The sequence below is a fragment of the Pseudophryne corroboree genome, chromosome 7 (genome assembly GCF_028390025.1).
Source record: "Pseudophryne corroboree isolate aPseCor3 chromosome 7, aPseCor3.hap2, whole genome shotgun sequence".
Taxonomy (NCBI): Eukaryota; Metazoa; Chordata; class Amphibia; order Anura; family Myobatrachidae; genus Pseudophryne; species Pseudophryne corroboree.
This window is the reverse complement of record NC_086450.1, coordinates 2,582,854-2,609,613: the sequence shown is the minus strand read 5'-3', so window position 1 is coordinate 2,609,613 and position 26,760 is coordinate 2,582,854. Positions and strand designations below refer to the sequence as shown.

Below are 26,760 nucleotides of genomic sequence, written 5' to 3'. Positions count from 1 at the left end.
TGAGGAGGGGTCAAGGAACCCCTAAAGCCAGGCTTCCAAGGAAACTCCCGAAAAAATGCCCTCTTGAGCCTTGGGGCATGAAGATCCTTATCCAGGACCCAGGACCTTTCCTCTGGACCATAACCTCTCCAGTGAACCAGAAAATAGAGCCGGCCCCTGGACAACTTGGAATCGAGAACCTTCTCCACCAGGAACTCCTGTTGCCCCTGTACATCCACTGGAGATCTTCCCTGAGAGATCTTCCGAGGAAATTTATTGGAAGAAATGTATGGCTTCAACAGGGAGCAATGAAACGTATTACCAATCCGAAGAGATTTTGGTAAACGTAACCGGAAAGCAACTGGGTTAACTTTTTTAATGATATGAAATGGTCCAATAAATTTGGGTCCCAACCTAGCTGAAGATTGTCGAAGTCTAATGTTACGAGTCGACAACCATACCCTATCTCCCACCTTAAAACTGCAAGGACGTCGGAGCCGGTCAGAAAAATTTTTCTCTCGAAAGGCCGCTTCTCTGAGAGCAAGGTGCACTTTTTTCCAAATGGCTCTGAGATGGGAGGTTAAGGTTAGCGAGGAAACTGAGGAATGTTGAAAAAAAGAATTAGCTCTGGGGTGAAAACCAAAAACTGAAAAGAATGGAGACACGTTGGTGGAGGAATGACAAGAATTATTGTAAGCAAACTCCGCCAATGGAAGAAACTCGGACCAATCATTCTGGAGTTTAGCTGAATACAAACGCAAATACTGTTTCAATGATTGGTTAACTCGCTCGGTTTGCCCGTTGGACTGTGGGTGGTAACCAGATGTTAATGATAATCTCATCTTTAATGAAGCACAGAAACACTTCCAGAATTGTGCAATGAATTGTGGACCCCGATCAGAAACAATATCAGTGGGCAACCCATGAAGTCTGAAAACATGGCGGAGAAACAACACTGCCAATCCTTGGGCAGATGGCAGTCGGGGAAGGGCAATGAAATGAGCCATCTTGCTAAAACGGTCTACTACCACCCAAATGACTCTGCACCCAGCTGAAAGGGGAAGGTCCACCACAAAATCCATGGAAATATGAGACCATGGCCTGAGAGGGACATTCAAGGGCATAAGTTGCCCGATAGGCAAGGAACGGGGAACCTTATGCTGTGCACAAACCTGACATGAAGAAACAAACTCCTTAACGTCTTTAGAAAGACCAGGCCACCATACTGAGCGGGAGACTAACTCCAATGTCTTAGAGATCCCCGGATGCCCGGAAACTTTGTTATCATGGAACTCAGTCAAAACAGTTGCTCTCAAGAACTCAGGGACGTAAAGACGACCAGCAGGAGTATTTCCAGGAGCTTGGTGTTGAAGCTGTTTTAACTGGGTAAATAAATCTTGTGTGAGGCCTGCCCAAATGACTGAAGATGGAAGTATGGGAGTAACAGGACTGTTATCATGAACCGGAAGAAAACTGCGTGACAGAGCATCTGCCTTGGTATTCTTGGAACCTGGCCTGAAAGTTATAATAAATTTGAAATGAGTAAAGAACAAAGCCCAACGAGCCTGCCGGGCATTCAGCCGCTTAGCTGACTCGATGTATTGCAGATTCTTATGGTCAGTCAATACTGAAATGGTATGTGTTGCTCCCTCAAGCCAATGCCTCCACTCCTCGAAAGCCCATTTAATAGCCAGTAACTCCCGGTTACCAACATCGTAGTTGGATTCAGCGGATGAGAATTTCCTGGACATAAAGGCACAAGGATGTAGTTCCAGAGTGTCCGGATCCTTCTGAGTTAGGATAGCCCCCACTCCAACCTCCGAGGCATCAACCTCAACAATGAAGGGCAATTCTGGGTTGGGATGTCTGAGGACTGGAGCTGAGACAAAAGCTTGTTTCAAGGCCTGAAAGGATAACTCGGCTTCATGTGACCAGTTGGTAGGATCCGCTCCCTTCTTAGTCAGTGCCACAATGGGAGCAACCAGGTCGGAAAAAGAATGAATAAATTTTCTATAATAATTCGCAAACCCTAAAAAGCGCTGAATTGCTTTTAAGTTGGTGGGTTGCGCCCAGCTAAGGATGGCTTGGAGCTTCTTAGGTTCCATGCAGAATCCCCGAGGGGAAATAATGTACCCTAAAAAGGATACCTCCGTGACATGAAACTCGCACTTCTCCAGCTTGGCATATAGATGATTTTCACGTAATTTTTGAAGAACCTGACGCACCTGGGTAACATGTTGTTCAATTGATTCAGAATAGATCAGGATGTCGTCTAAGTAAACGACCACGAATCTTCCTAGAAAATCACGGAGCACATCGTTAATGAGATCCTGGAATACTGCCGGAGCGTTAGACAAGCCGAACGGCATCACCAGATACTCGTAGTGACCCGACTGAGTACTGAAAGCCGTCTTCCACTCATCTCCCGACTTGATTCGGATGAGGTTATACGCTCCCCTCAGGTCAATTTTAGAAGAAATCACAGCCGAACGCAGCTGATCAAAGAGGACAGAAATCAGCGGCAGAGGGTAAGTATTTTTAACTGAGATCTTATTCAGGGCTCTAAAGTCAATGCAAGGTCTGAGTGATCCGTCTTTTTTCTCCACAAAGAAGAAGCCTGCACTTAAAGGGGATTTAGATGGCCTGATAAATCCTTTCCCTAGGCTCTCCTTAACATACTCATTCATGGCCGCAGTTTCTGGCCCAGATAATGCATATAACCTTCCCTTTGGCAATGTGGCACCAGGAATTAGCTCAATAGCACAATCATAAGGCCGATGGGGAGGCAGAATGTCTGCATTGCCCTTGGAAAACACATCAACAAAGTCCTGGTATTCCACGGGAATGAGTTTGGGAATGGCAGCAGCTATTCTGACGGGAAACGTAATACATTCCTTATTACAGATGGTACCCCATTGTGAAATCTCCCCCGACTGCCAATCAATGGTGGGATTATGAAAGGCCAGCCAAGGGTGACCCAGAACCACTGGAACTGCTGGGCAATGGGTAAGGAAAAACTCGATTTTTTCGGAATGAAGAGCTCCTACCGTAAGTAGTACAGGGGGTGTACAGAGGGAAATAACCCCATTGGACAAGGGACTCCCATCTAAACCATGCATGGTGATACACCTACCCAAGGCTAACTGAGGAATACCTAATGCCTTGGCCCACGTTAAGTCCATAAAGTTCCCTGCAGCTCCACTGTCAACAAAAGCCGACACCGAGGAACAGAGGCTGCCAAAGGAAACTTTAGCTGGGACTAAAAGGGAGTTCTTCGAGGAGATAAGCTGCAGACCAAAGTGAACCCCCTCACAATTCACTTGGTCGAGGCGTTTTCCTGACTTGATCGGACAATTACGGGCAAAATGTCCCTTACCCCCACAGTACAAACAAAGACCAGAGTTTTGCCTTCTGGCTCTTTCTTCTGGAGACAGCCGGGAGAGACCCATCTGCATGGGCTTCTCTACGTCCTCAGGAATGGAAAATACACATGGAGTAGACCTGACAGGTGCTCCTTTTTCAGCCCTCCGCTCTCTGAGACGACGATCAATCTTAATAGAAAGCTCCATGAGTTTATCGAGAGTCTCAGGAGCGGGATACTGAAGGAGACTGTCTTTTATAGACTCTGATAAGCCGAGGCGAAACTGACTGCGCAGGGCTGGGTCATTCCAGCCACAGTCGTTCGACCAACGGCGAAACTCTGTACAAAAAACTTCTGCAGGATTTCTACCCTGTCTGAGAGTGCGTAACTGACTCTCAGCGGATGCCTCTCTATCAGGGTCATCATACAAAAGCCCTAAAGACCCAAAAAAGGCGTCTACTGACAACAACGCCGGATCCTCTGCTTTTAAACCGAATGCCCAGGTCTGAGGATCCCGCTGGAGCAAAGAAATAATAATTCCGACCCGCTGAGATTCAGTACCTGATGAGATCGGTCTTAAACGAAAATAAAGTTTACAGGATTCTTTAAAATTAAAAAACTCCTTCCTATCACCAGAAAAACGGTCAGGCAAGTGCATTTTTGGTTCAGGGACGACCCTCGGGGAAGTTCGTAAAAGATCTTCCTGCGACTTCACCCGAAGGGAAAGATCCTGAAACATCTGAGTAAGTTCTTGAATCTGGCTAACTAGAAGCTGGCCAGGATTTGGCCCTAAACCTGTGGGATTCATGAGGCCGATAACTCTTACAAAACTGAATAAGGAAAAAATTAAACCCAGTTTAATTTTAGGTTTTGGTATGGCCGGTAATAATGTTATGATTCCAGTACTCCTGACCGGAGGAGATCTCATGGCAATGGTCAGAGTACTGGAAGGGAATGCTGGTTATGGGAGCGGGAATGGAAAATAGCCCCTGGCGCCCTAACTCCGTTGTCTCCCCGTGCTGTCAGAAATCCCCTGCGAGACTATGGTTGCTTGAGCCCATGGCAGCCGCGTTTGAAGGGCGGATTAAGTCTGCCCAACTCCGATGCCCCCTCAGGTCTTAATGGGAGACAAAGGGAAATCCGAGACAGGGTGATAACAAGGGGCCCTCTGACTAAACAACCAGGCCAGGGGCTACAAGCTAACTGACAAAACCTAAAGTATGTGCGGAAACCCGCCAGGGAAAAGGACAACCAAAATCCACTTATCCAATACTCCTACCCGGCACCGCCGGATACCAGAGTGGACCTGTGGAAGCGGAACCCTCCGCAAAATGCACCAAAACATAAATAATAAATAATAAAGCGGACAAGCCGCAACACACGGCAAGGCCGTGACTCACGAACACCACTGGATGTTATAAGGTGATTAGTCAGGACTCCAGGAATTAGATGACAAACTTCCGAGTTCAGAGCTTCCAATACTGGAATGACCGGATACAGCAAGACTGGAACAGACTCTCAGCAAACAAAGACAGCATGCAGGAAGCTATTACCGGCGTCTGTGAGAAGCCCTGGGAGTGTATTTAACAAGGAGTCCTCCAATCAGCTGCCAAAAGGCTGATTAGAATAAATGCCGTGCAGCTGCCTTGCTGCCCGGCCAGAGAGCAGGAGAAAACATTAACCCTTAAAGCCTAGCAACGGGGAACACGGTCCGCCAGTGGCGTCCCCGTTGCTAGGGTCCGTGCGGCTCAGCGCGCCCGGCGTCCAGCGTTGCCAGGGAGCCGGCGGCTGTTCGCGTACGGCGTCCCTGGTTGCTAGGCGCCGGGCCGCACCGACGAGCGGACCCCGGCGCCTAACACAACCAATGATAAAAGCTCCGGAAAGCATGTTCACCGATGCCCCCTGCCTTCTTAGCCTTATCAAAGTCCTTTCTCATGTCATCCGTGAGGGTGAACAGAGTGACAAGTTTCCCCTTAACAATTTTCTCCTTCATCCTTTTCCTTAAGCCCCGCGTAACAGCAGTGTTGGCGCAGCGCACCATCTCCGAAAACAGCGGTTCGTCAGGAACCGCCGCCTTTTTCGGCACCTTGGCCTAGCCCACCACCTTGGCGACCTCGCGCGCAACTAACTTCGCAAGCTTACACGGGCGCTTGGGAGAATCAGACCCCTCGCTGCTAGCAGAGGAGTCTGATGAGGATACAACAGATGAATCAGCCGAAACATCATGCTCACCAGATCCTGAATGGCCAGGGACGTCGGCCATCTCAGTCGCCTGCGAGAGACCAGGAACCGAAGCACCGGCACCCGCCGGAGATGGGTCCGCATCCACGCGTTTCTTCCAACCAACAAGAGGAAGCAAATCTGGAAGCTTCTACTCTACATGCACTAAATCACTCCCCTTACACTCACTGATAGGCTGGCCCTAACCAATTACAACTCACTCAAAACTCTGATCTGCCTAGCAACAGATGACAACTTCAACCAATCACAAAAATGTAAGACTTATATAGATTTCGTGCCTAGCTAGGCACTCTCCTTATCTAGGAGCTAGGGTTGCCACCTCTCCCTGATTTCCTGGTTTCTCCAGGATTTAGTGGCAACCCACCAGGAGGCTTTTCCCTTCACCCGGATTCCTGGATTTTCCAGGAATAAGTGTGGTGTATATAGTTCCCATTGCTGTATATGTGTTCTGCTGGAAGGTTACAACGGATCTTATTTTGTATTTATATTAGTTGGTGTATGAATCTATTTCTGTGTTCTTTAGTTTCCTGTTCTTCTCCAGTAAAGAAGCATGCAACACTCCCTGTGTCCTGGTTACATTAAATACTCTTATTGAAATATAAGTAACAGATTTAACACTGGCGACGAGGATTAAACTGTTCTTCAGCATGGCTCCAGGTATTAGTGGAGCACCAGTGGGCTGACACAGCACAATTGTGGGGTGCAAACAGGAACAACTCATTCAGACTGCCAGCAGCACCTAACTCATACTTACCTACCTTCTGGCAGCTCTCTCCGGGAGAGAGCAGCCAGGACGGCTCAGTGGAGGGGCTGGAGTCGGACTGGGCAATGTCGAGAAGAGGGGGTGGGAGGAGGCGGAACGGGGCGGGGAGGAGGAGGGGAGGAGGCGGAACGAGGGTGGGGTTATAGATTTACACGTTTAAACCACGCCCCCCGCTCTGTAATGCCGCTATAACCGGCATTTTACAGCAGGGGGCGTGACTATGATGACGCGATTCAACAATAATCGCGTCATCTACTGTCCGGACCGCCCACTTTACTCTCAAAGTGGGTGACCGGGCAGGGGGAACTTGAAAAACCGGGAGACTTGCCTGCTCTTCCGCGGGGCCGGGAGGGTCACCCGATTTTCGGGAGCCTCCCGGCCATTCCGGGAGAGTAGGCAAGTATGACCTAACTTGAATAAAAGGAGCACGTGAGCTATATCTTCATTTTCTAAGGAAGGGAGGACTAAATATACAGGAATAATGTCAGGATATATTGGCACAATAGCTGCATTTGATGGTACTATAGAGGACTGGGCTACATAATATTGAGAGAGTGGAGTTGTATTGTAGTGTAAACGCAGTGCAAGGAGACAGGAAGGTTCCAGTATTACTCAGTGTAATGGGCGCCCAAACATACAGTCTGCTGAGGAGTTTAATAGCACCTGAGAAGCCAGCCAACAAGTCCTTTACTCACATTGTGGACATTTTACAAAAGCACTTAAACCCTAAACCATTATACCCCTTTCACATCGCACAAATAACCCGGTCTCGACACGGCATATTGCCGTGTCGAAACGGGTCAGTGTGCGATGTGAAAGCTCCTTTGGTGAATTAGCGGGTCGCCTGACCCGGTAATTCAACCCGGTAAAAAAGAAGGGTTATTACCGGGTTGAATACCGGGTCAGGCGCAGTGTGAATGGGAGCCGTTCCGATGCGACACGGCTCCCATTCACAGCATAGAGCGAGGCGGCGCATGAGATGAGCTCATCTCCCAGCGCCGCCTCCACCCCCGCCCCTGCTGCTGCTGCGCCCCCTGCTGCTATGGCAACCGACCCGGTATATTGCCGGGTCGGAAAGCCAGTAAAGGAGCGCAAATGCCGGATCCCACCCGGTAAGGACACGTTTCTCTTACCGGGTGGGATCCGGCATTTGCAATCTGAAAGCAGCATTAGTGATTGCTGAAAGATTCAGGTTTCACAGAAGGAATCAATGTGAAAGTGAAAGTATTTCTAAATACATTGCAGAGCTGAGGACTCTGAACACTGTGCATTTGGAGCAGGGTTATCAGATGTTCTAAGAGACCGTTTAGTTTGTGGGATGAAAAGTGCAGGTACACAAAAGAAATTGCTGGCTGAGCCTGACCTGACCTTAGAGCGAGCACTGGCCATAGCTATTTCACTGGAGACTGCAACCAGGGATGCATCAGAATTGCAGCAAAAGGCACCAGAATGTACTCCCAATCCAGTTCATTGGTATCAGAGACAGTCCTGTGTTTGCTGTGGGAAGTCCTCGCATGATGCCAGTCAGTGCTGGTTTAAAGACAAAGTGTGTAGAAAATGTAAGAAAAGAGGCCATATTGAAAGGGTGTGCCAGTCGGGGAAAACACCAAACCGCTCGCAAGTATCCAAAGTTCCCGGGAGAAAACATACAACATCCCAGGTGCATAAAGTAGCCGACAATGAAGCAGACTCTACTGATAGTACTGGTACAGAAAAAGGGTTATGCAGCCTAGAGATGCACTCTATGACAGCAAAAGAGCGTCAAGTGATTACAAACGCCTGTTTGCTGCTATTCCTTTAAAGAAAACATCCGTAACACTCCGCACATATACGGGTGAACTGGTGTCCCCATTGGGAAAAATAAAAGTTTATGTGAAATACAAAGGCAATACCCATAAGCTGTACTTGTACATACTTCCACGTGGTGGACCGGCATTATTGGGCCGCGAATGGATAAGGAAAATCCAACTTGACTGGCATTCCATTCACAGGCTACAATCTACTGCATCTGATGTATCCAACAATGACGCAGCTATTAAGGAACTTTCTAAATTGTTAGCTGCCGCACAACCCATTTTCCAACCAGGGATAGGCACGTTAAAGGACATTAAGGCCAGTATAGAGTTGGAACCACATGCCGTTCCAAGGTTTTGTAAAGCTCGCACAGTACCTTATGCCATCCGACCAGCGGTTGAGGAGGAACTAAGGAAACTGGAAGACTCTGGTATACTCTCCCCAGAGGAATGGAGTGAATGGGCTATGCCCATAGTTCCGATAGTAAAAAAAAGACAAAATGGGAAGTATCCGTATTTGCAGAGATTTCAAAATGACAATAAATCCAGTACTACGGACTGTGCAGTATCCTTTGCCTAAAATAGAGGACATCTTTGCAGCTCTCTCAGGGGGCGACCGCTTTTCCAAAATTGACCTAGCTCAAGCGTACTTGCAAATGGAAATTGAGGAGGCGTCTAAGAAATATTTAACCATCAATACTCACAAAGGTTTATTACAATATAACCGTCTGGTGTTTGGACTTTCTTCTGATCCAGCATTATGGCAGAGAGCACTGTATCAAGTCCTACAAGGAATACCAGGTACGCAATGTTACCTGGATGATATAATTGTAACAGGCAAAGGTGATGTGGACCATTTAAATAATTTGGAAAAAGTATTAACCCGACTACAGGAATATGGACTCAGAGTAAATAAAGATAAATGTGCATTTTTCCAAGAAAGCATTTCCTATTGTGGACATGTGATTGATAGAGACAAGGTCTGCACAAATCAAATGATAAAATTGAGGCAGTACTACAAGCACCCCAGCCACAGTCTGTGTCACAGCTGAGATCTTACCTGGGCCTAGTTAATTATTATCACATGTTCTTACCAGACCTCTCCACAGTAATACACCCGCTAAATGCCCTACTACAGAAAAATGCACGATGGAAGTGGACAAAAGACTGAGAAAGCATTCTCAGAAACAAAAAGATTGATTACATCTGATAAAGTCCTTACTCATTTTGATCCGAAACTACCCATCAGGCTGGCGTGTGATACGTCACCGTACGGCATTGGAGCAGTGTTATCACATCAACTGAGAGATGGTAGCGAGAAGCCAATAGCGTTTGCTTCACGGTCTTTGACAGTGGCAGAGAAGAATTATGCGCAAATTGACCGAGAGGCCTTAAGTTTAGTATGGGGAGTGAAGAAAGTTCATCAATTTTTGTATGGGCAAAGGTTTACATTAATTACGGATCATCAACCACTGGTATCAATTTTTAACCCCCACAAGGGAGTCCCAGCCATGACTGCAGCTCGGCTTCAACGTTGGTCATTATTCCTGGGTGCTCATACATATGACATCGAGTTTAAAGGAACAAAACTACATGGCAACGCTGATGGTCTGTCGCGTTCTCCCTTGCCCCAAAGTGAGGAGGACAGTGATGGAGACCCCCTGGAAGTGTATCACAATATGTTGATGGAACAGCTACCTATTACCAATGCCACGATCAATCGGGAAACAAGGAAAGACCCGGTACTATCAAAAGTAATGGACTAAACTCTCAAAGGTTGGCCTAAACATGGCGATGCTCATTATTACGGGTTTTCGGGCAGGAGAGATCAGCTTTCTGTCTGTCAAGGAACTCTATTGTGTGGGTCACGAGTGGTAATACCACCTAAACTGCGAAACAGAGTTTTGGAAAATTTGCATGAGGGTCACGTAGGCACAGTAAAAATGAAGAATCTTGCTAGAAGCTATGTGTGGTGGCCAGGAATCGATGGTCAAATTGAAACTTTGACAAAAGGGTGTGAAGGATGTCAAAGAGTTCAAAATGCACCACCTTTAGCCCCGTTACACCCCTGGGAATGGCCTTCATCTCCATGGCAGCGGGTACATATTGACTTTGCTGGTCCATTCATGGATTGTATGTTTCTTATTGCAGTGGACGCTCATTCAAAATGGCCAGAGGTAATAAAGATGAAATCCACTACCTCTGAGAAAACAATTGCTGTGCTGCGAACCATCTTTGCTAGAAATGGTCTACCGGAGCAAGTGTGCAGTAACAATGGGCCACAGTTTGTGTCCATGGAATTCAATAAGTTCATGCAAGACAATGGAATTAAACATTTTACATCAGCTCCACACCATCCAGCCACTAACGGTTTGGCTCAGAGATTTGTCCAAACATTCAAAAAAGCTATCAAGTCCGTGCACATCTACCTTTGCAACACAAGATTGACAACTTCTTGTTTATATATCGTAGGACTGAGCACTCCACTACCGGTCAGCCTCCTGCGGTGCTATTTATGCAACGGAACTTACGGTCTCAGTGGGACTTGATAAAACCGGATGTAAGGCGGAAGGTACATAACAAACAGTTTTCAATCAGTTTATCAGAAACCTACTCGGTTCTTCCACATTGGCCAAGAGGTTCTGGTCCGTGATTATAGAGGAGACAAATGGCAACCGGGAATAGTTTCTTCCAAATCCGGCCCTCTGATGTACGTGATTGAAGTTGGAGGAGAATTGTGGCGTCGCCACATTGATCAAATCATTGAGGCTGGGAGGCAAACTGACTGTACGTCGACAGCTGGACATAGCCAAGCCAGTGATGCGGGGGTTTATGTATACCCCTCTGGAACTGATACAGAGACTGTTCCTGACACTGTGGAGGAAATGTACCCCTCTGGCTCAGATACACAGACTGTTCCCAAACCTGTTATGGAGTCACCTGAGCATGAGGTTCCCTTAGTAACAACTGATCCTGAACCTTCTAGTGTGATTTCTGTGGAGCAGCCAGTCACTCTGGGAGTTAAACATCGCTATCCAGACAGAGTTCGTAAGGCACCTCAAAGGCTTGATTTGTAGCCTCCTGGGGTAACATATACATTGCTTAGTGATAACATTTTCATGTCTGCATTTATCTAAGGGGAGGAGTGTGGTGTATATAGTTCTCATTGCTGTATATGTGTTCTGCTGGAAGGTTACAACGGATCTTATTTTGTATTTATATTAGTTGGTGTATGAATCTATTTCTGTGTTCTTTAGTTTCCTGTTCTTCTCCAGTAAAGAAGCATGCAACACTCCCTGTGTCCTGGTTACATTAAATACTCTTATTGAAATATAAGTAACAGATTTAACAATAAGGGGACCCTGGGAGCACCAGCAGTGCTTGGCAGCCAAGGAACTCGGTGAACTACAGTGAATGTCTCGCGAGATGATGACATCAAATCTGTGTTTAAGACTGTGTTCAGCCCAGACTGAGCCGAAGCTGCCGTGACGCTACCATCGGTGGCTCTTCCTCAGCGTTTCCCTGGGCTGCGCCTGCGGACCGCAGACTGAGCCGAAGCTGCTGTGACGCTGCCATCGGTGGCTTTTCCTCAGCGTTTCCCTGGGCTGCGCCTGCGGACCGCAGACTGAGCCGAAGCTGCTGTGACGCTGCCATCGGTGGCTCTTCCTCAGCGTTTCCCTGGGCTGCGCCTGCGGACCGCAGACTGAGCCGAAGCTGCTGTGACGCTGCCATCGGTGGCTCTTCCTCAGCGTTTCCCTGGGCTGCGCCTGCGGACCGCAGACTGAGCTGAAGCTGTTGTGATGGTGCCATCGGCAGCTCTTCCTCAGCGTTTCCCTGGGCTGCGCCTGCGGACCGCAGACTGAGCCGAAGCTGCTGTGACGCTGCCATCGGTGGCTCTTCCTCAGCGTTTCCCTGGGCTGCGCCATCGGACCGCAGACTGAGCTGAAGCTGTTGTGATGGTGCCATCGGTGGCTCTTCCTCAGCGTTTCCCTGGGCTGCGCCTGCGGACCGCAGACTGAGCCGAAGCTGCTGTGACGCTGCCATCGGTGGCTCTTCCTCAGCGTTTCCCTGGGCTGCGGTGGTGAAGTAACGCCGGCCCGGCTCATGTAAGAAGAGCAACGAGAGCTGATAGGTGTGTCACACATATATGTATAATATAATGAGCATGCATGAAACAAATTGAGGCTCACGTTATATATAGATATATGTATATATTTTAATCACTGAGACACCTTTTAGTAATTGAACCTGTTGAAGCTTGATATTGATTAAGTTGTGTGCAACACTTAAGGGCCCTACACACTTGGCGATCCGCCGCCGAGCTGCTCGACGGCGGGTACGGCCGACGGGCGACCCGGCGTCGGGGGGGGGGTGAGGTGACGGGAGGAGTGAAGTTTCTTCACTCCCCCATCACCCGGCTCCATAGCAGTGCATGCTAATATGGACGAGATTGTCCATACTGGCCTGCATGCACAGGCGATGGGGCACCAACGGTGAACGAGTGCGGGGCCGCGCATCGTTCATCGTTGGTGCCTCCACACTGTACGATATGAACGAGTTCTTGTTCATTAATGAATGAGCATGTTCATATCGTGCAGTGTTATCTGCCAGTGTGTAGGGCCCATTACACTTCCATGTTCTTCCCTCTCTCACACAATCTAGTTCTAAGGCACCGAATGCTGTAATTTATCCAAGTGGCGACTATTATATTTCTATTTATATAGATACACGGTTTCATTTAGATTGTTTGTACGTAAAATATTTTATAAATGTGGTACATCATTTTATTTACATGAACATTGCTTGGTGCCACGGGGGGAGGGGTGGGGGGTGGATCTCCAGGAATCGATGATGCATGAGGTGGCAACCCTACTAGGAGCTCCCCTAGCTGGGACCGGCTCCTCCGGGCACATTTTCTAAATCGAGTCTGGTAGGAGGGGCATAGAGGGAGGAGCCAGACCACACTCTCAAACTCTTAAAGTGCCCATGGTTCCTAGAGGACCCGTCTATGCCCCATGGTACTAAATGGAACCCCAGCATCCCCTAGGACGTAAGAGAAAGAGGATTAACGATAAAATGAAACAATCATTTTCCCACTAATATACAGTATAATACAACAGTGTTTCCCTCACAAGAGAAGTATCAGTGTTCCATTATCTGCTCCGTTACTACCTAATGATGGCTGTCGCAGTATTGTGATTCCTCTCCGCGCCGGATAGATGCGGAGATTTACGCCAGGTTCACTGTACATCGATTTGGGCAAAATACGACTCCAAAAACCACCATAAACCGCTGTAAAACAGATAAGCACAAAACCCCTCTGTACCGGTGACTAGTAAATACCAGCGGTTTGCTGCTTCCATTTGCCGCCAAAATGCAGCGATGAAAAAAAACCCCCACAAAAAAACAACCGATGATTAGTAAGTATCCTGAGCGGCAGAATGCCAGCAGGGGGCGAGCGCAACAAAGGCCCATGTGGGCTCGCTGCGCTGACCACGCTGCTGGCTCGGTGGCGAGCTTCACTCGCCACAGGTTCTATTATCCCCTCTGTGGGTGTCATAGACACCCATAGAGGGGGAATCACCTACCTCACCAGTATACCGGCGGCGGTATACTGCCCCCATCGGTATCCCGGCGTCTGTATGGTGACCGTCGGGATCCTGACGATCGGTATGCTGTCCGCATTCCCTATAGAGGGCCTAATTAATTTTGTACGCAATGAGATGTTCACGCAATGGAGAGATTAATGGCAGACACCACTGCCGCGGCCAGTCTGCGTGACCATAGACGCACTGGGGGAGTCGATGTTCCTCGTTATGCGTCGGTGCTGTGACTATCTACTTTTTTGGGCGGCAGCGCCACTTGCGATGATTAGCCAGTCAATGGCAGCTGCGTAGGCAGTGGCGTGCAGACATGAAATAGGCCCAGACTGAGCTATGAGGAAGATGACAAGACGAGGGCCTGCTTCTGAGTCGTCCTCACTGCCGACGTGTCTCTAGAGAGTGTGCGTCGGAGAGTCAGCGCTGTGATTGAGGCACAGTCTCATAGATGTGCTGTAAAGTTTCTGGGCCGGTGACCGGAAGGTGGCACTGCGCCGGTGTGATGCCGCTCGCAGGGAGTGACAGGAGGGGACGGTTTGGGGGAGGTAACGGGTAGTGGCAGCAACAAACACAGGCGTGTCGCAATCATTTTCGGGGCGTAACTCTGCTTACATCTGCAATCCCATACGCAATAAACATGGCGCCAGACTAAATTCCTGCGCCCAATGTGCGTGATCGCAGCCTCACTCGGGGAGTCTATGTTCTGCGTATCTGTGTAGGTGCTGCGTCTGTGTACGCAGCTGCAGAGGACTTTGTATTAATTTCTGGGTGGCAGCGCCACTTGCAGCACCGGGTACTGTACTTGTAGTCCGGCTTATACCCAAATGGATGCCAGGGTGCTAATTTGGGGGTACCTTGTTGTCTTTCATATGATGCCACCTTCTGCAGGAGATCATTCCGATGGATTTCTCGCAGAGCGTTGCTCAGTGTCTTCAGATCGTCTTCACTCAGTTTTCCATCTTTTTCCATTTCTAGAAGCACGTCCAGCATAGATTCCTACAAGAAATCCCCGGGCTATAGGTGAATGTGGCGTGAACGGTAATCTTCTAATAAGAGAGATCGCAGATCCCTTCTTTACGTACATAGAACCTGACTCTTGGGCATGAGTATAAATGGAGTCACTCTTGTATGGAACCCAGACTGATGACAACAGGAACACTCACCCTCCAGGGTCACTCAGCTATGAGGCCGCTCTAAGACATGGACGTAATAGTCTGAGGTCAGTAGCTGCAAGTTACTGTGCGAGACATGAGACGCCTGTAACAATCCCTATAATAGGATTACCGGGCCGGCGGCATTCCAAGCAGCCACATATTTATATCTGCTCCATATGGCATCCCCGGGGTCATCAGAATACTGCACATATGGGGCACGCCTGTGGGAGCAATAATAATTATGCAGAAAATAATGTAAATAGTTAAATAAAATAAAATCTCCGCTATAAGCCCAGATCTGTGACTCTGTGCCTGTGTGTATAACGCTGGGCGTGGCTAGGAGCTCTCATTGGGTTAGCAGCAGGTCTATCACACCCTGTCCGCAGCTGATTGGGTGATAAACGCCCTCCCACACGGGTTACATCCAATGGGAGGCTCTGCCCTTTGGCTGCTGTGTGTTCCCAGAGCAGGATTAACAATGGGTCTGATGGAGCTGCAGCTCCAGGCCCACACCCCAAAATAGGCCCACTGCATCTGCAGCATCACACCCTCCAACACTTTACACACAAACATCGCTACCAATTCCAAACGGGGTCGTGGTCACGGGTACAGTGGCGTGGACATGCCCATTTTCCTATACTTTCAATGGAGGTTTGGAGAGCCAGAAATCAGTACAGACCATAAAAAAAGGTTCTGTACCTGTCAATAAGGCGCAACTGGAGGGTATGCCACTGCATCTGCAGCAAGTCTCTGCACTGTACATAGGGGGGAAAAACAGGATTTTAATACCTACCGGTAAATCCTTTTCTCCTAGTCCATAGAAGATGCTGGGGTCCACTTCATGACCATGGGGTATAGACGGTTCCGCAGGAGCCATGGGCACTCTTAAGACTTTTCAATGGGTGTGAACTGGCTCCTCCCTCTATGCCCCTGCTCCAGACCTCAGTTATAGGAACTGTGCCCAGGGAGACAGACATTTCGAGGAAAGGATTTACTTTAATACTAATGGTGAGATACATACCAGCTCACTCCTCAACCATGCCGCACAACATGGCATTCAACATAACACACGCCAACAGGCATGAACCAATTACAGCAAAAATGCTGAAACTAATAAAACACAACATGTGTAACTCTAATAAACAAAACTGCAGGTAAAGTACGCACTGGGACGGGCGCCCAGCATCCTCTACGGACTAGGAGAAAAGGATTTACCAGTAGGTATTAAAATCCTGTTTTCTCATACGTCCTAGTTGATGCTGGGGTCCACTTCATGACCATGGGGTTTATACAAAAGCTTCAGTACGGGCGGGAGAGTGCGGATGACCCTGCAGCACCGATTGACCGAACTTGAGGTCTTCCTCGGCCAAGGTGTCAAACTTGTAGAACTTAGCAAATGTGACCCTGACCAAGTAGCTGTTCGGCAAAGTTGTAATGCCGAGACCCCCCACCCCGGGCAGTCGCACAGGATGAGCCCACCTTCCTAGTAGAATGGGCCTTCACCGATGTAGGTAACGGCAAACCAGCCGTAGAATGTGCATGCTGAATCGTACCTCTGATCCAGCGCGCAATAGTCTGCTTGGAAGCAGGACACCCAATCCTGTTGGGAGCATACAGGACAAACAGAGCCTCTGTTTTCCGTATCTTAGCTGTTCTAGTGACATATATCTTCAAAGCTCTAACCACATCTAGAGACTTTGACTCAGTGAACGTGTCAGTAACTACTGGCACCACAATAGGTTGGTTTATGTGGAAAGATGAAACCACTTTTGGAAGAAAATGTTGGTGAGTTCTCAACTCTGCCCTATCTTCATGGAATACCAGGTAAGGGCTCTTGTGAGACAAGGCCCCCAATTCAGACACCCGCCTTGCGGATGCCAATGCCAAAAGCATCACCACTTTCCAAGTGAGAAACTTCAACTCTATCTCTTGTAGAGGCTCAAACCAATCCGATTGAAGGAACTGCAACACCACATTAAGGTCCCATGGTGCCACTGGAGGCACAAATGGAGGCTGGATGTGCAGAACCCCTTTCACGAAGGTCTGCACCTCTGGAAGAGCGGCCAAATGTTTTTGGAAGAAAATTGACAAGGCCGAAATCTGGACCTTGATTGACCCCAATCGAAGGCCCGCCTCCACACCAGCCTGCAGAAAATGGAGAAAACGTCCCAACTGAAACTCTTCCGCAGGAGTCTTCTTGGATTCACACCAAGACACATATTTTCTCCAAATACGGTGGTAATGTTTCACCGTTACTCCTTTCCTGGCCTGAATAAGTGTGGGAATGACTTCCTTTGGAATACCCTTTCGGGCTAGGATCCGGCGCTCAACAGCCATGCCATCAAACGTAGCCTCGGTAAGTCTTGATACACGCACGGCCCCTGCTGCAGCAGGTCCTCGCGGATAGCAAGAGGCCGAGGATCTTTTATGAGCAACTCCTGAAGATCTGGGTACCAAGCCCTCCTTGGCCAGTCTGGGGCAATGAAGATTGTTCGAACCCTTGTTCTTCTTATGATCCTGAGAACTTTTGGGATCAGCGCATCCACTGCTATTGCTTGAGGGTCTCTCGACCTGGAACAATGTTTCTGAAGCTTCTTGTTGCGATGAGATGCCATCATGTCTACTTGAGGAACTCCCCAAATACTTGTCACCTCTGCGAAGACTTCTTGGTGGAGGCCCCACTCTCCTGGATGGAGATCGTGTCTGCTGAGGAAGTCTGCTTCCCAGTTGTCTACTCCCGGAATGAAAATTGCTGACAGAGCCTTTACATGTCTTTCTGCCCAGAGGAGGATCTTCGTCACCTCTGCCATTGCCGCTCTGCTTTTCGTTCCGCCCTGCCTGTTTATGTACGCGACTGCTGTTACATTGTCCGACTGGATCTGCACGGAATGATCTTGAAGAAGATGTACCGCTTGTTGTAGGCTGTTGTAAATGGCTCTCAATTCCAGCACGTTTATGTGAAGGCAGGCTTCCTGACTTGACCATTTTCCTTGGAAGCTTTCCCCCCGAGTGACAGCTCCCCAGCCTCGGAGACTTGCATCCGTGGTTACCAGGAGCCAGTCCTGAATCCCGAACCTGCATCCCTCTAGTAGGTGCGAGCTGTGTAGCCACCACAGGAGTGAAATCCTGGCTTTTGACGACAGGACTATCTTCCAGTGCATGTGTAGGTGGGATCCCGACCACTTGTCCAACAGGTCTCACTGGAATACTCTGGCATGGAACCTGCCAAACTGTATGGCCTCGTAGGCCACCACCATCTTCCCCAACAACCGAATGCACTGATGGATCAACACACTTGATGGTTTCAATATCTGTTTTACCATTTTCTGGATTTCCAGAGCCTTTTCCACCGGAAGAAATACTCTCTGAATGTCTGTGTCCAGAATCATCCCGAGAAAAGACAATCTTGTCGTCGGTTCCAACTGTGACTTTGGAAAATTTATGATCCAACCGTGTTGTTGGAGTATGGACAGGGAGAGAGTGATGTTCTGTAGCAACTGTTCCCTGGATCTCGCCTTTATCAGGAGATCGTCCAGATAAGGAATTATATTGACTCCTTTTTGATGAAGGAGGACCATCATCTCCACCATCACCTTGGTGAATACCCTCGGCGCCGTGGAGAGACCAAAAGGTAATGTCTGGAATTGGTAATGGCAATCCTGAACCGCGAATCTCAGATAAGCCTGGTGAAGAGGATAAATGGGAACATGCAGGTAAGCATCCTTTATGTCTACTGACACCATGTAGTCCCCCTCCTCCAGACTGGAAATCACTGCCCTGAGTGATTCCATCTTGAACTTGAACCGTTTCAAGTAGAGATTCAGACTTAAGTTTAGGATCGGTCTGACCGAGCTGTCCGGCTTCAGAACTACAAAGAGGCTAGAATAAAACCCCTCCCCTTGTTGTGACAAAAGTACCAGGACTACGACCTGATCCTAACATAATTTTTGAATTGCCGTTGTTACTGCCTCTCGTTCTGGAAGAGAATCTGGCAAGGTCGATTTGAAAAATCGGCATGGGGGAACGTCTTGAAACTCCAGCTTGTACCCCTGGGATACTATCTGCAAAACCCAGGGGTCCAGGACAGACTGAATCCAACCTTGGTTGAACAGTTTGAGACGTGCCCCCACCCCAGCAGCCTCCCGCAAGGGAGCCCCAGCGTCATGCTGTAGATTTGGCAGAAGTAGGGGTTGACTTCTGCTCCTGGGATCCTGAAGCCGCTGTGGACTTCTTTCCCTTTCCCCTTCCCCTACCTGCAAAGAAGGGGGAACCTTTTGCCTTTCTGTATTTATTGGGCCGAAAGGAGTCGGACTGCATGTGAGAGTGATATGTCTTTTTTGCCAGTGCAGGAGCAGAAGGCAAAAAAGTCGACTTACTTGCGGTAGCCGGCGAGACTAACGCATCTATTCCATCACCAAATAAGGCCTCACCTTTATATGGGAGAGCCTCCATATTCCGTTTGGAATCTGCATCCGCATTCCACTGGCAAATCCACAACGCCCGCCGATACTGCCATGGTAGCGGCTTGTGAACTCAAGAGTCCAATATCTTTCATCGCTTCTAGCATGTATGCGGCAGCGTCTTTGATATTCCCTAACTTAAGGAGTATCTCATCTTTATCAATCGTGTCAATTTCCGATTACAGGCTTTCTGACCATTTTTCAATAGCGCGACTCACCCACGCGCAAGCAATTGTGGGCCTGAGCAGCGTACCATTGGCAACATAAATGGATTTCAATGTCGTCTCCATCTTTCGGTCTGCCAGCTCTTTTAGTGAAGCCGTGCCAGGTGCAGGGAGAATTACCTTCTTTGTCAACCTGGACAGTGCACTGTCTAACACAGGGGGTGACTCCCATTTTTTCTGTCCTCTACAGGGAAAGGATAAGCTACCTGAATCCTCTTGGGAATACGAAATTTATTTTCGGGATTCACCCACACCCCCTTAAAGAGAGTATTCAGCTCGTGGGAAGGAGGGAAAGTAACCTTACATTTCTTTTCTTTATAGAAATAAGCCTTCTCCTGAGGAACAGAAGCGGCTTCCGTGACTTCCAGAACTTCCCTTATAGCCACAATCATTTATTGTATATTTTTTGCCAATTTATGATCTATTTCCCTGGAGTCACTATCGTCGACACAGGAATCAGTGTCCGTGTCGGTATCAGTATTCACAATATTTGCAAACGGTCTCTTATGTGACCCAAAGGGGTCGCCTGCGGATGGAAGAACAGAACCCTTAAATATCACATCTTCCACAGATTTTCTCCAGCACTCAGCATGAGACTCAGATTTATCTAATCTCCTAATGATATGATGCACACTATCACGTATTTCTTTCACCCATGCAGGCTCTTGGTGTGTCAGCAGCGCCACCACATTACCCTTCTGTGTCCCTATAATGGCTTCCTCTGGGGAGGAACTCCCTGCCTCAGACATGTCTTACACACGTGTACAGCACACACACAGACACACTGGGACTTATAGGGGACAGACCCACAGTAAAATCTGTCAGAGGGACACAGTTTAAGAGCAGCCAGTTCACAACCCCAGCGCCAGTATCTAATGCCTGTGAACACAAAATGCCCACTGACATGCAGCGCTGTTTTACAATGTAAATACACCTGTACAGCACCAAAATCGCTTGTGCCCCCCCCCCCCTGTTTTGCACCCTGATACTTGTAGTCAGAAGTGGAGAAGGACCAGCGATGACTCTGCAGCCTGAGGAGAGAGAGAAAATAGCGCTGAGCAGTGTGCTGGCTGCCTGAGGAAGAAGCTCCGCCCCCGCAATGGCGCGTTTTTACCTCAGAGACTTTTCATAATATTTATACTGGCAGGGGTAGGACTGTGCCTGGGCAACTTAAGCCCCTTTTAGCCAGTTTATTTAGGTATTTTGCTGCCTAGGGTGCCCCCCCCCCCCCCACGCGCCTTGCACCCTGCAGTCCCTGTGTGTGGGCAGCAATGACGCACTGCGCTCCCGCCAGCCGCGCGGACCTCAGCCGTCACTTTACTTGATAGAAGATCTATCTTCTCATACTCACCTGTCTTCTGACTTCTGGCTCTGTGAGGGGGGTGACGGCGTGCTGTGGGAGTGAGCATCTAGGCACGGCTAGCGTTCAGTTCCCTTCAGGAGCTAATGGTGTCCTGTCAGACAGAAGCAGAGTCATGAAACGCTTTAGGAAGTTGGTTCTCCTTCTGCCCCCTCAGTCCCACGAAGCAGGGAGTCTGTAGCCAGCAGTTCTCCCTGAAAATAAAAAACCTAACATAAGTCTTTTCAGAGAAACTCAGTATAGCTCCTCAGTGTGCATCCAGTCTGCCTGGGCACATTTCTAAAACTGAGGTCTGGAGGAGGGGCATAGAGGGAGGAGCCAGTTCACACCCATTGAAAAGTCTTAAGAGTGCCCATGGCTCCTGTGGAACCGTCTATACCCCATGGTCATGAAGTGGACCCCAGCATCCTCTAGGACGTATGAGAAAACATCCTTTTACTGCAGCGTACTATGTCCTGCTGCCAGTCCACCTGCCCCCTCCGCCATCAACAATCCCCACTCCCTAGCCGCGGCGCAGGTGGAACAAAAGCTGCTGCGCCCACCGGCATAGATGTGTATGATAGCCGCATAGTAGAAGGCTTTCATAGCCCTCCCTGCGCCGCATACTCTCTGAGCCCTGGAGCTTCCTCTGCGTGTGATGTCACAGAACTGCCTCCCCGCCACAGCCGCGCCCAGATCCCCAGAGACCCTGACTCCGCAACACAGCACCTGGGCTGCCGGCCTGGAAGCTCCGAGATGGCTAATGTAACGGATAGAGTGGGTGATATCGCGGAGGGTAATGTCTGGACGCTGAATCAATGTAAAAGGTGACAGTGCAGTGCAGTGCAGTGGGTGTGCGGCGTCACTGACACTGCACAGCACTCTCACCTTTTACATTGATTCAGTGAGTCAGTCAGTTCTGCCAGCCAGTCAGTATTGTTAGCGCCGGTGTCCCAACGCGCCGCATTACAGGGAAGTAGACGCACTAAATAAACTACAGCCCCCAGCAGCCCTTAGCGCCAAAGCATTCCGGAGCATTCCGGCACTAAGGGCTGCTGGGAGCTGTAGTTTATTTAGTGCGTCTTCTTCCCTGTAATGCGGCGCGTTGGGACACCGGCGCTAACAATAGTGACTAGCTGCTGTACGAGTATCCGGGAGAGCCACTGCCAAAGGGAGAACAGCAGCTTAGCTGCTGACAGGAGGAGAAGCATTGCCCACCCCTCCCCCACTCGCAGTACCTCCGGGCCCCATCCGCTGCACCCCCACACACCCCTCCACCACCCACGGTGGCTCAAAACTCCCTCCCCCGCACCCGTCCCTCCCCGACCCGCGGCACCCCCCCACCCGCAGCACCCACCTTTCCCCCACCCGTCACACCACCGCACCAACCCGTGGAACCCCCGGACCCCATCCACGTCTTCCCCACACCCGCAACTCCCCCAACCACAGCACCTACTAGGTGATTCATCAGGTCCTGCGTCCGCTGTTCACGCCGTTGCAAGGGGCTACGACCCCTTAACAATCGCACGCCCTTTGTCCGTGCAATATTAAACCACTCACACAATTATGATTGAAGGTAATACGCCATACAATACAAATACTGCACACAAGGGCGTGCAAGGGTTAAGGGGGCGTAGCCCCCAACGACAGTGTGAAGAGCGCCCATAGGACGCGATGAATCACCTAGTATACAAATATTTCTTCATCAGATGCGGCTCTACATTATATAGAAGCACGTCCCGCTGGCTGTTATAGAATTGCACCAGAAAGAGCACGCTGCGACGCCAGGGGTGCATATACTGTACACGTGTTTTGCATGCAGGGGAGATACAGCCTGATGTTGCATGCAGCCCACACGTACTGGGCAGGTTCACGTTTACACTGCGATTTATAGTTGAGCTCCCACCCACCTGGGCGTCTGTCGGCACATTTTATATACCATTAGAAAAATGTAAAAATTTGTTGCCAATGTGCTATTGTAATCAATATGTAGGGTCTGATTCATGTGTGTACGGAATGACGATGTTCCCGCAACTGAGCGATTATCGGCAGACCACGAACACGTACCAAAAACATAGCGCTTGCTACGCTGCAGCCGTCCCCAGCATGCGCAGCTATATGGTTACGAGTCAGATGATGTTCCTCGTTATTGCGTACAGGCTGCGTATGTGGACACAGTTGCTAGGTACTTTGCGATGGCCGCGGTGTGCGTCTATCATCTTTGCTGGGCATCAGCGTCACTTGCGATGATTAGCAATTCCGTAGCCTAATGATTCGCCGCTGCGTAGACAAGTGCGTACAGATGTGGATTAGGCCCAGAGTGTGTGTGTTTGAGTAGACATGAGTAGGTCTTTAATGTCACCTAATTAACCCCACAGGTGATACAGGGGACGCCAAACAACATTCTTACTGTTCTGTGAGGTCCGGGATACAGCAAATACTTCACTTTGTCTACATCGCTGGTACTGAGACGTTCTGATATGTCATACAGGAGGCACCTGCGGGTATCAGGAGAGAACTGGTCATGGTCTGATGATGGACTCACGTCTATAGGTTCTGCCCATAGGTCACTAGCGAGGGATCAGCTGCTATTTGCCCTCCTGAGCCTTGCTGACTGCTAGAGGAAAGAGCCCCCAGGGGCTGCCTCTAATACCCAGCACACTGCTGCCCCCCTACATTGGGTTCCTTCTCCTGGCATGTACTTTTCCCAGCGAAGGGGCACTTCCAGCGGACATCCCAGTCCCACTGCCTATAAGGGTGGCGCCTCTCTCTGAGCCCTAACAGGATGATAGGAGGCTTTCTCCGAAAGATGAATACATGAAGCACTGGTAAAGTGATAAGCGGGAGATAGGTGTGTCCCAGGTTTCTGACCTATATGATTTAAACCCCCAGTAAAATATCTGTTAGAGTTTGGGCTTTAGTAAAAGCCGGTTAAGGGTGCCTGGAGGGTATGGATGGAGAGAAAAGGTGGACCCCATCCATTAGACCCATTTAGGGTCTTCAGTTAGTGCCTGCACCTGTAAAAGGCTGATATAAGATGTGTCAGGGCACGGCTCTGGGTCTCACTACCTGGGAAAACAGGCAGCAGGCCTGAGATGAGACACAGTGATTTAATAAGTACTGTACATGTGCCTGTGTGTTACCTGTGCCTGTGTGTTACAATGTGTCTCACCTGTATGGAGAAATGCGTTGGCCGGTGTTTGGAAGGTTCGCTATTTCCTGTGCTGTGACAGCTTATTGATATAGAAATGGAATAAAGGTTTGTTGGTGTAACCTTTATACATGGTGTGCGTTGTGTTACAATGTGTCTCACCTGTATGGAGAAATGCGTCGGGCGGTGTTTGGAAGGTCCGCTATTTCCTGTGCTGTGACAGCTTATTGATATAGAAATGGAATAAAGGTTTGTTGGTGTAACCTTTATACATGGTGTGCGTTGTGTTACAATGTGTCTCACCTGTATGGAGAAATGCGTCGGGTGGTGTTTGGAAGGTTCGCTATTTCCTGTGCTGTGACAGCTTATTGATATAGAAATGGAATATAGGTTTGATGGTGTAACCTTTATACATGGTGTGCGTTGTTTTACAATGCGTCTCACCTGTATGGAGAAATGCGTCGGGCGGTGTTTGGAAGGTCCGCTATTTCCTGTGCTGGAAGCTTCAGCTGATTCTTCAGGATGTCAATTCTGCCTATTCTCCACAGGATCTCCTTGAGAAAGGATAAGTTTCCCTGTGAGAGCAAGTCTTTCTTTTGCAGAACTGAGAAGAGCGTTTTGCCGTCATCCCTGATGTGTTCCTTGTCTGCTGTCCTCAGGTTGTCCCCACATAGAAATACCATGGCTTGTACATCCCTGACCCAGAGATCCTCACTAACGTGCAGCAGGAGCCTCTGCAGATCGTCATCCATTTCAGGGTGTGGGTAATATACTGCAGAATGTATATTATAGGTTTAGCTGACATCAGCGCAGAATACATCACAGTCACGTACGGTGGAAATTTCCTTTACGCTAACAGCAAGAATAAACAATTACTGTAAAAACTGCACTTCTTCAGGATAAAACAATTCCTCACTGTGTAATGTATGGCGTGTTCTGCATCGCTTCCAGAGAGCACCTACAGAGGGCTAGTGGAAAGTGCGTATGCAGGGATACAATGTAACCAAGAGGGCACAATCCCACTGTAACTGCCATGTTATCATCTCACGTATGTTACATGCCCACATTTCCTACATGCAGGGACATGGGTGCCGCGTCTGATGTGACATAGGCTGTCCAGCGGACACTGAGGATCTAGCAGCCACAGGATAATCTAGAACAATGACTGTTCAGAGAATGTAAAGGTCTGACTATAAAATACACGGGGCGGGAAGCATCAGGCGTGGCATCCCACCAATCTCCGCATGAAGAAAATCACAGGGGACAGCTCTTGCAGTAACAGCTGATCTACAGATGGGTCCACAGTTATCTTGACTAGTTTTCTGCGCCTAGACACAACATGACTTATTAGCATAAACCCTTCATCTATTGTTCTCAGCTGCAGTACAATACACAGAACAATACAGCAGGGGATTAAGTCCGACTGGCCAGTCTCAGTTATTCCTATTAAAGGTCAAGATAAACGTGGACCCATCTGTATCCAACGGTAGGACCCCCGGGATCATGACCCGGAGTTCTGTCTGCACATGCGTGGGATGACGTGTGTGCCACTGGGGGTGCTGGGAGGGATCTGATCTGATCCAATTTTGGAGAAAAGAGTTTTCTGTCCCCAAGGAGATGAAGCTTCTTAGTTTCTCTTGCAATAAAATCTACTACCTCCACATTAAATGTACTTTTAATTCCATTTTTGTCCCTAAAGTATTTTTGGAATGGGTTTGCCTTTACCTCTATAAGGTTTAAATGCGTCAGTGAGGACTCGAGACGTATAGTTTCATAATCCTCTCTTTGGGTCCTATTTCTCTTACGTCCTAGAGGATGCTGGGGTTCCATTTAGTACCATGGGGTATAGACAGGTCCCTTGGGAGCCATGGGCATATTAAGAGTTTAATAGTGTGGGCTGGCTCCTCCCTCTATGCCCCTCCTACCAGACAGTCTAGAAAATGTGCCCGGAGGAGCCGGTCACAGCTAGGGGAGCTCCCAGGAGTTCTTAGTTTTCTTGTTTTTTAGAGTGGTGAGTAGGACGCCGGCGCCCCTGTAAGCGGGTTACCGGCGTGAAATGGCGGCATAAGGGTTGGCGCGCATCTCTGACAGGCTGCGCTCCGAAAGGCTCAGCGGCACACTGGTGTTCGGCGCTGTGAGGGGCGTCATGGGCCAACGCAATACCCTGCACTGGTCATGTATAGCTTACAAGGTCTAACCCACTGTTTGCTGCAGAAATTACCTCAGGCCAGTATAATCTCTAAGTGCAGGAAGATGCGCCATTACAGGGGGCGGATCTTCTTCCTCAGAGCGGATCCAGCACTCTCCAGCGCCATTTCCTCCCTGCAGAAGCAACGCTGACAGGGAGCGCTGCCCTCCACATAACTCCAGCTATCCTCAGAGGTACCAGGGCTATTGACTGGGTGGAATGGGGGGGGGGGGGGGGGGGGAGTGTAAATTTATGAACTGTTCACCATATTATGGTTACCCAGACAGGTATTCTGGGGGGAAAATGTTGACATTTTCGTGTGTGTGTGTGTGTGTGTGTGTGTGTGTATCATTTACCATATTTAAGGGACTTTGTCCTGTACTGCAGAATGTGTATCTTCTCCTGGAGAGTCTATACCATGATCAAAACTGTACAAATTCTCAGGCTTCGGGGGCAGTACTCCTGGGGTGGCCTCTATGAGGTGTACTTTGATTTATATTTCTTACA

General features: G+C 49.0%; 1 protein-coding gene across 1 annotated transcript in view; it reads right to left on the bottom strand.

Annotated features, from left to right (window-relative positions):
• LOC134944059 (caspase-8-like) overlaps positions 1-24,834 on the bottom strand; it is a 61,434-nt gene extending 36,600 nt beyond the window's left edge. The window contains exons 1-3 of the mRNA XM_063932595.1: positions 24,510-24,834; positions 23,325-23,412; positions 14,592-14,733 (exon numbers count right to left, since the gene is read on the bottom strand). Of these exons, the coding sequence (XP_063788665.1) occupies positions 14,592-14,733; positions 23,325-23,412; positions 24,510-24,817 (538 nt within the window). The 5' untranslated portion in view covers positions 24,818-24,834. The remainder of the gene's footprint in view (positions 1-14,591; positions 14,734-23,324; positions 23,413-24,509) is intronic.
• Between the last annotated feature and the right edge of the window lie 1,926 nt (positions 24,835-26,760).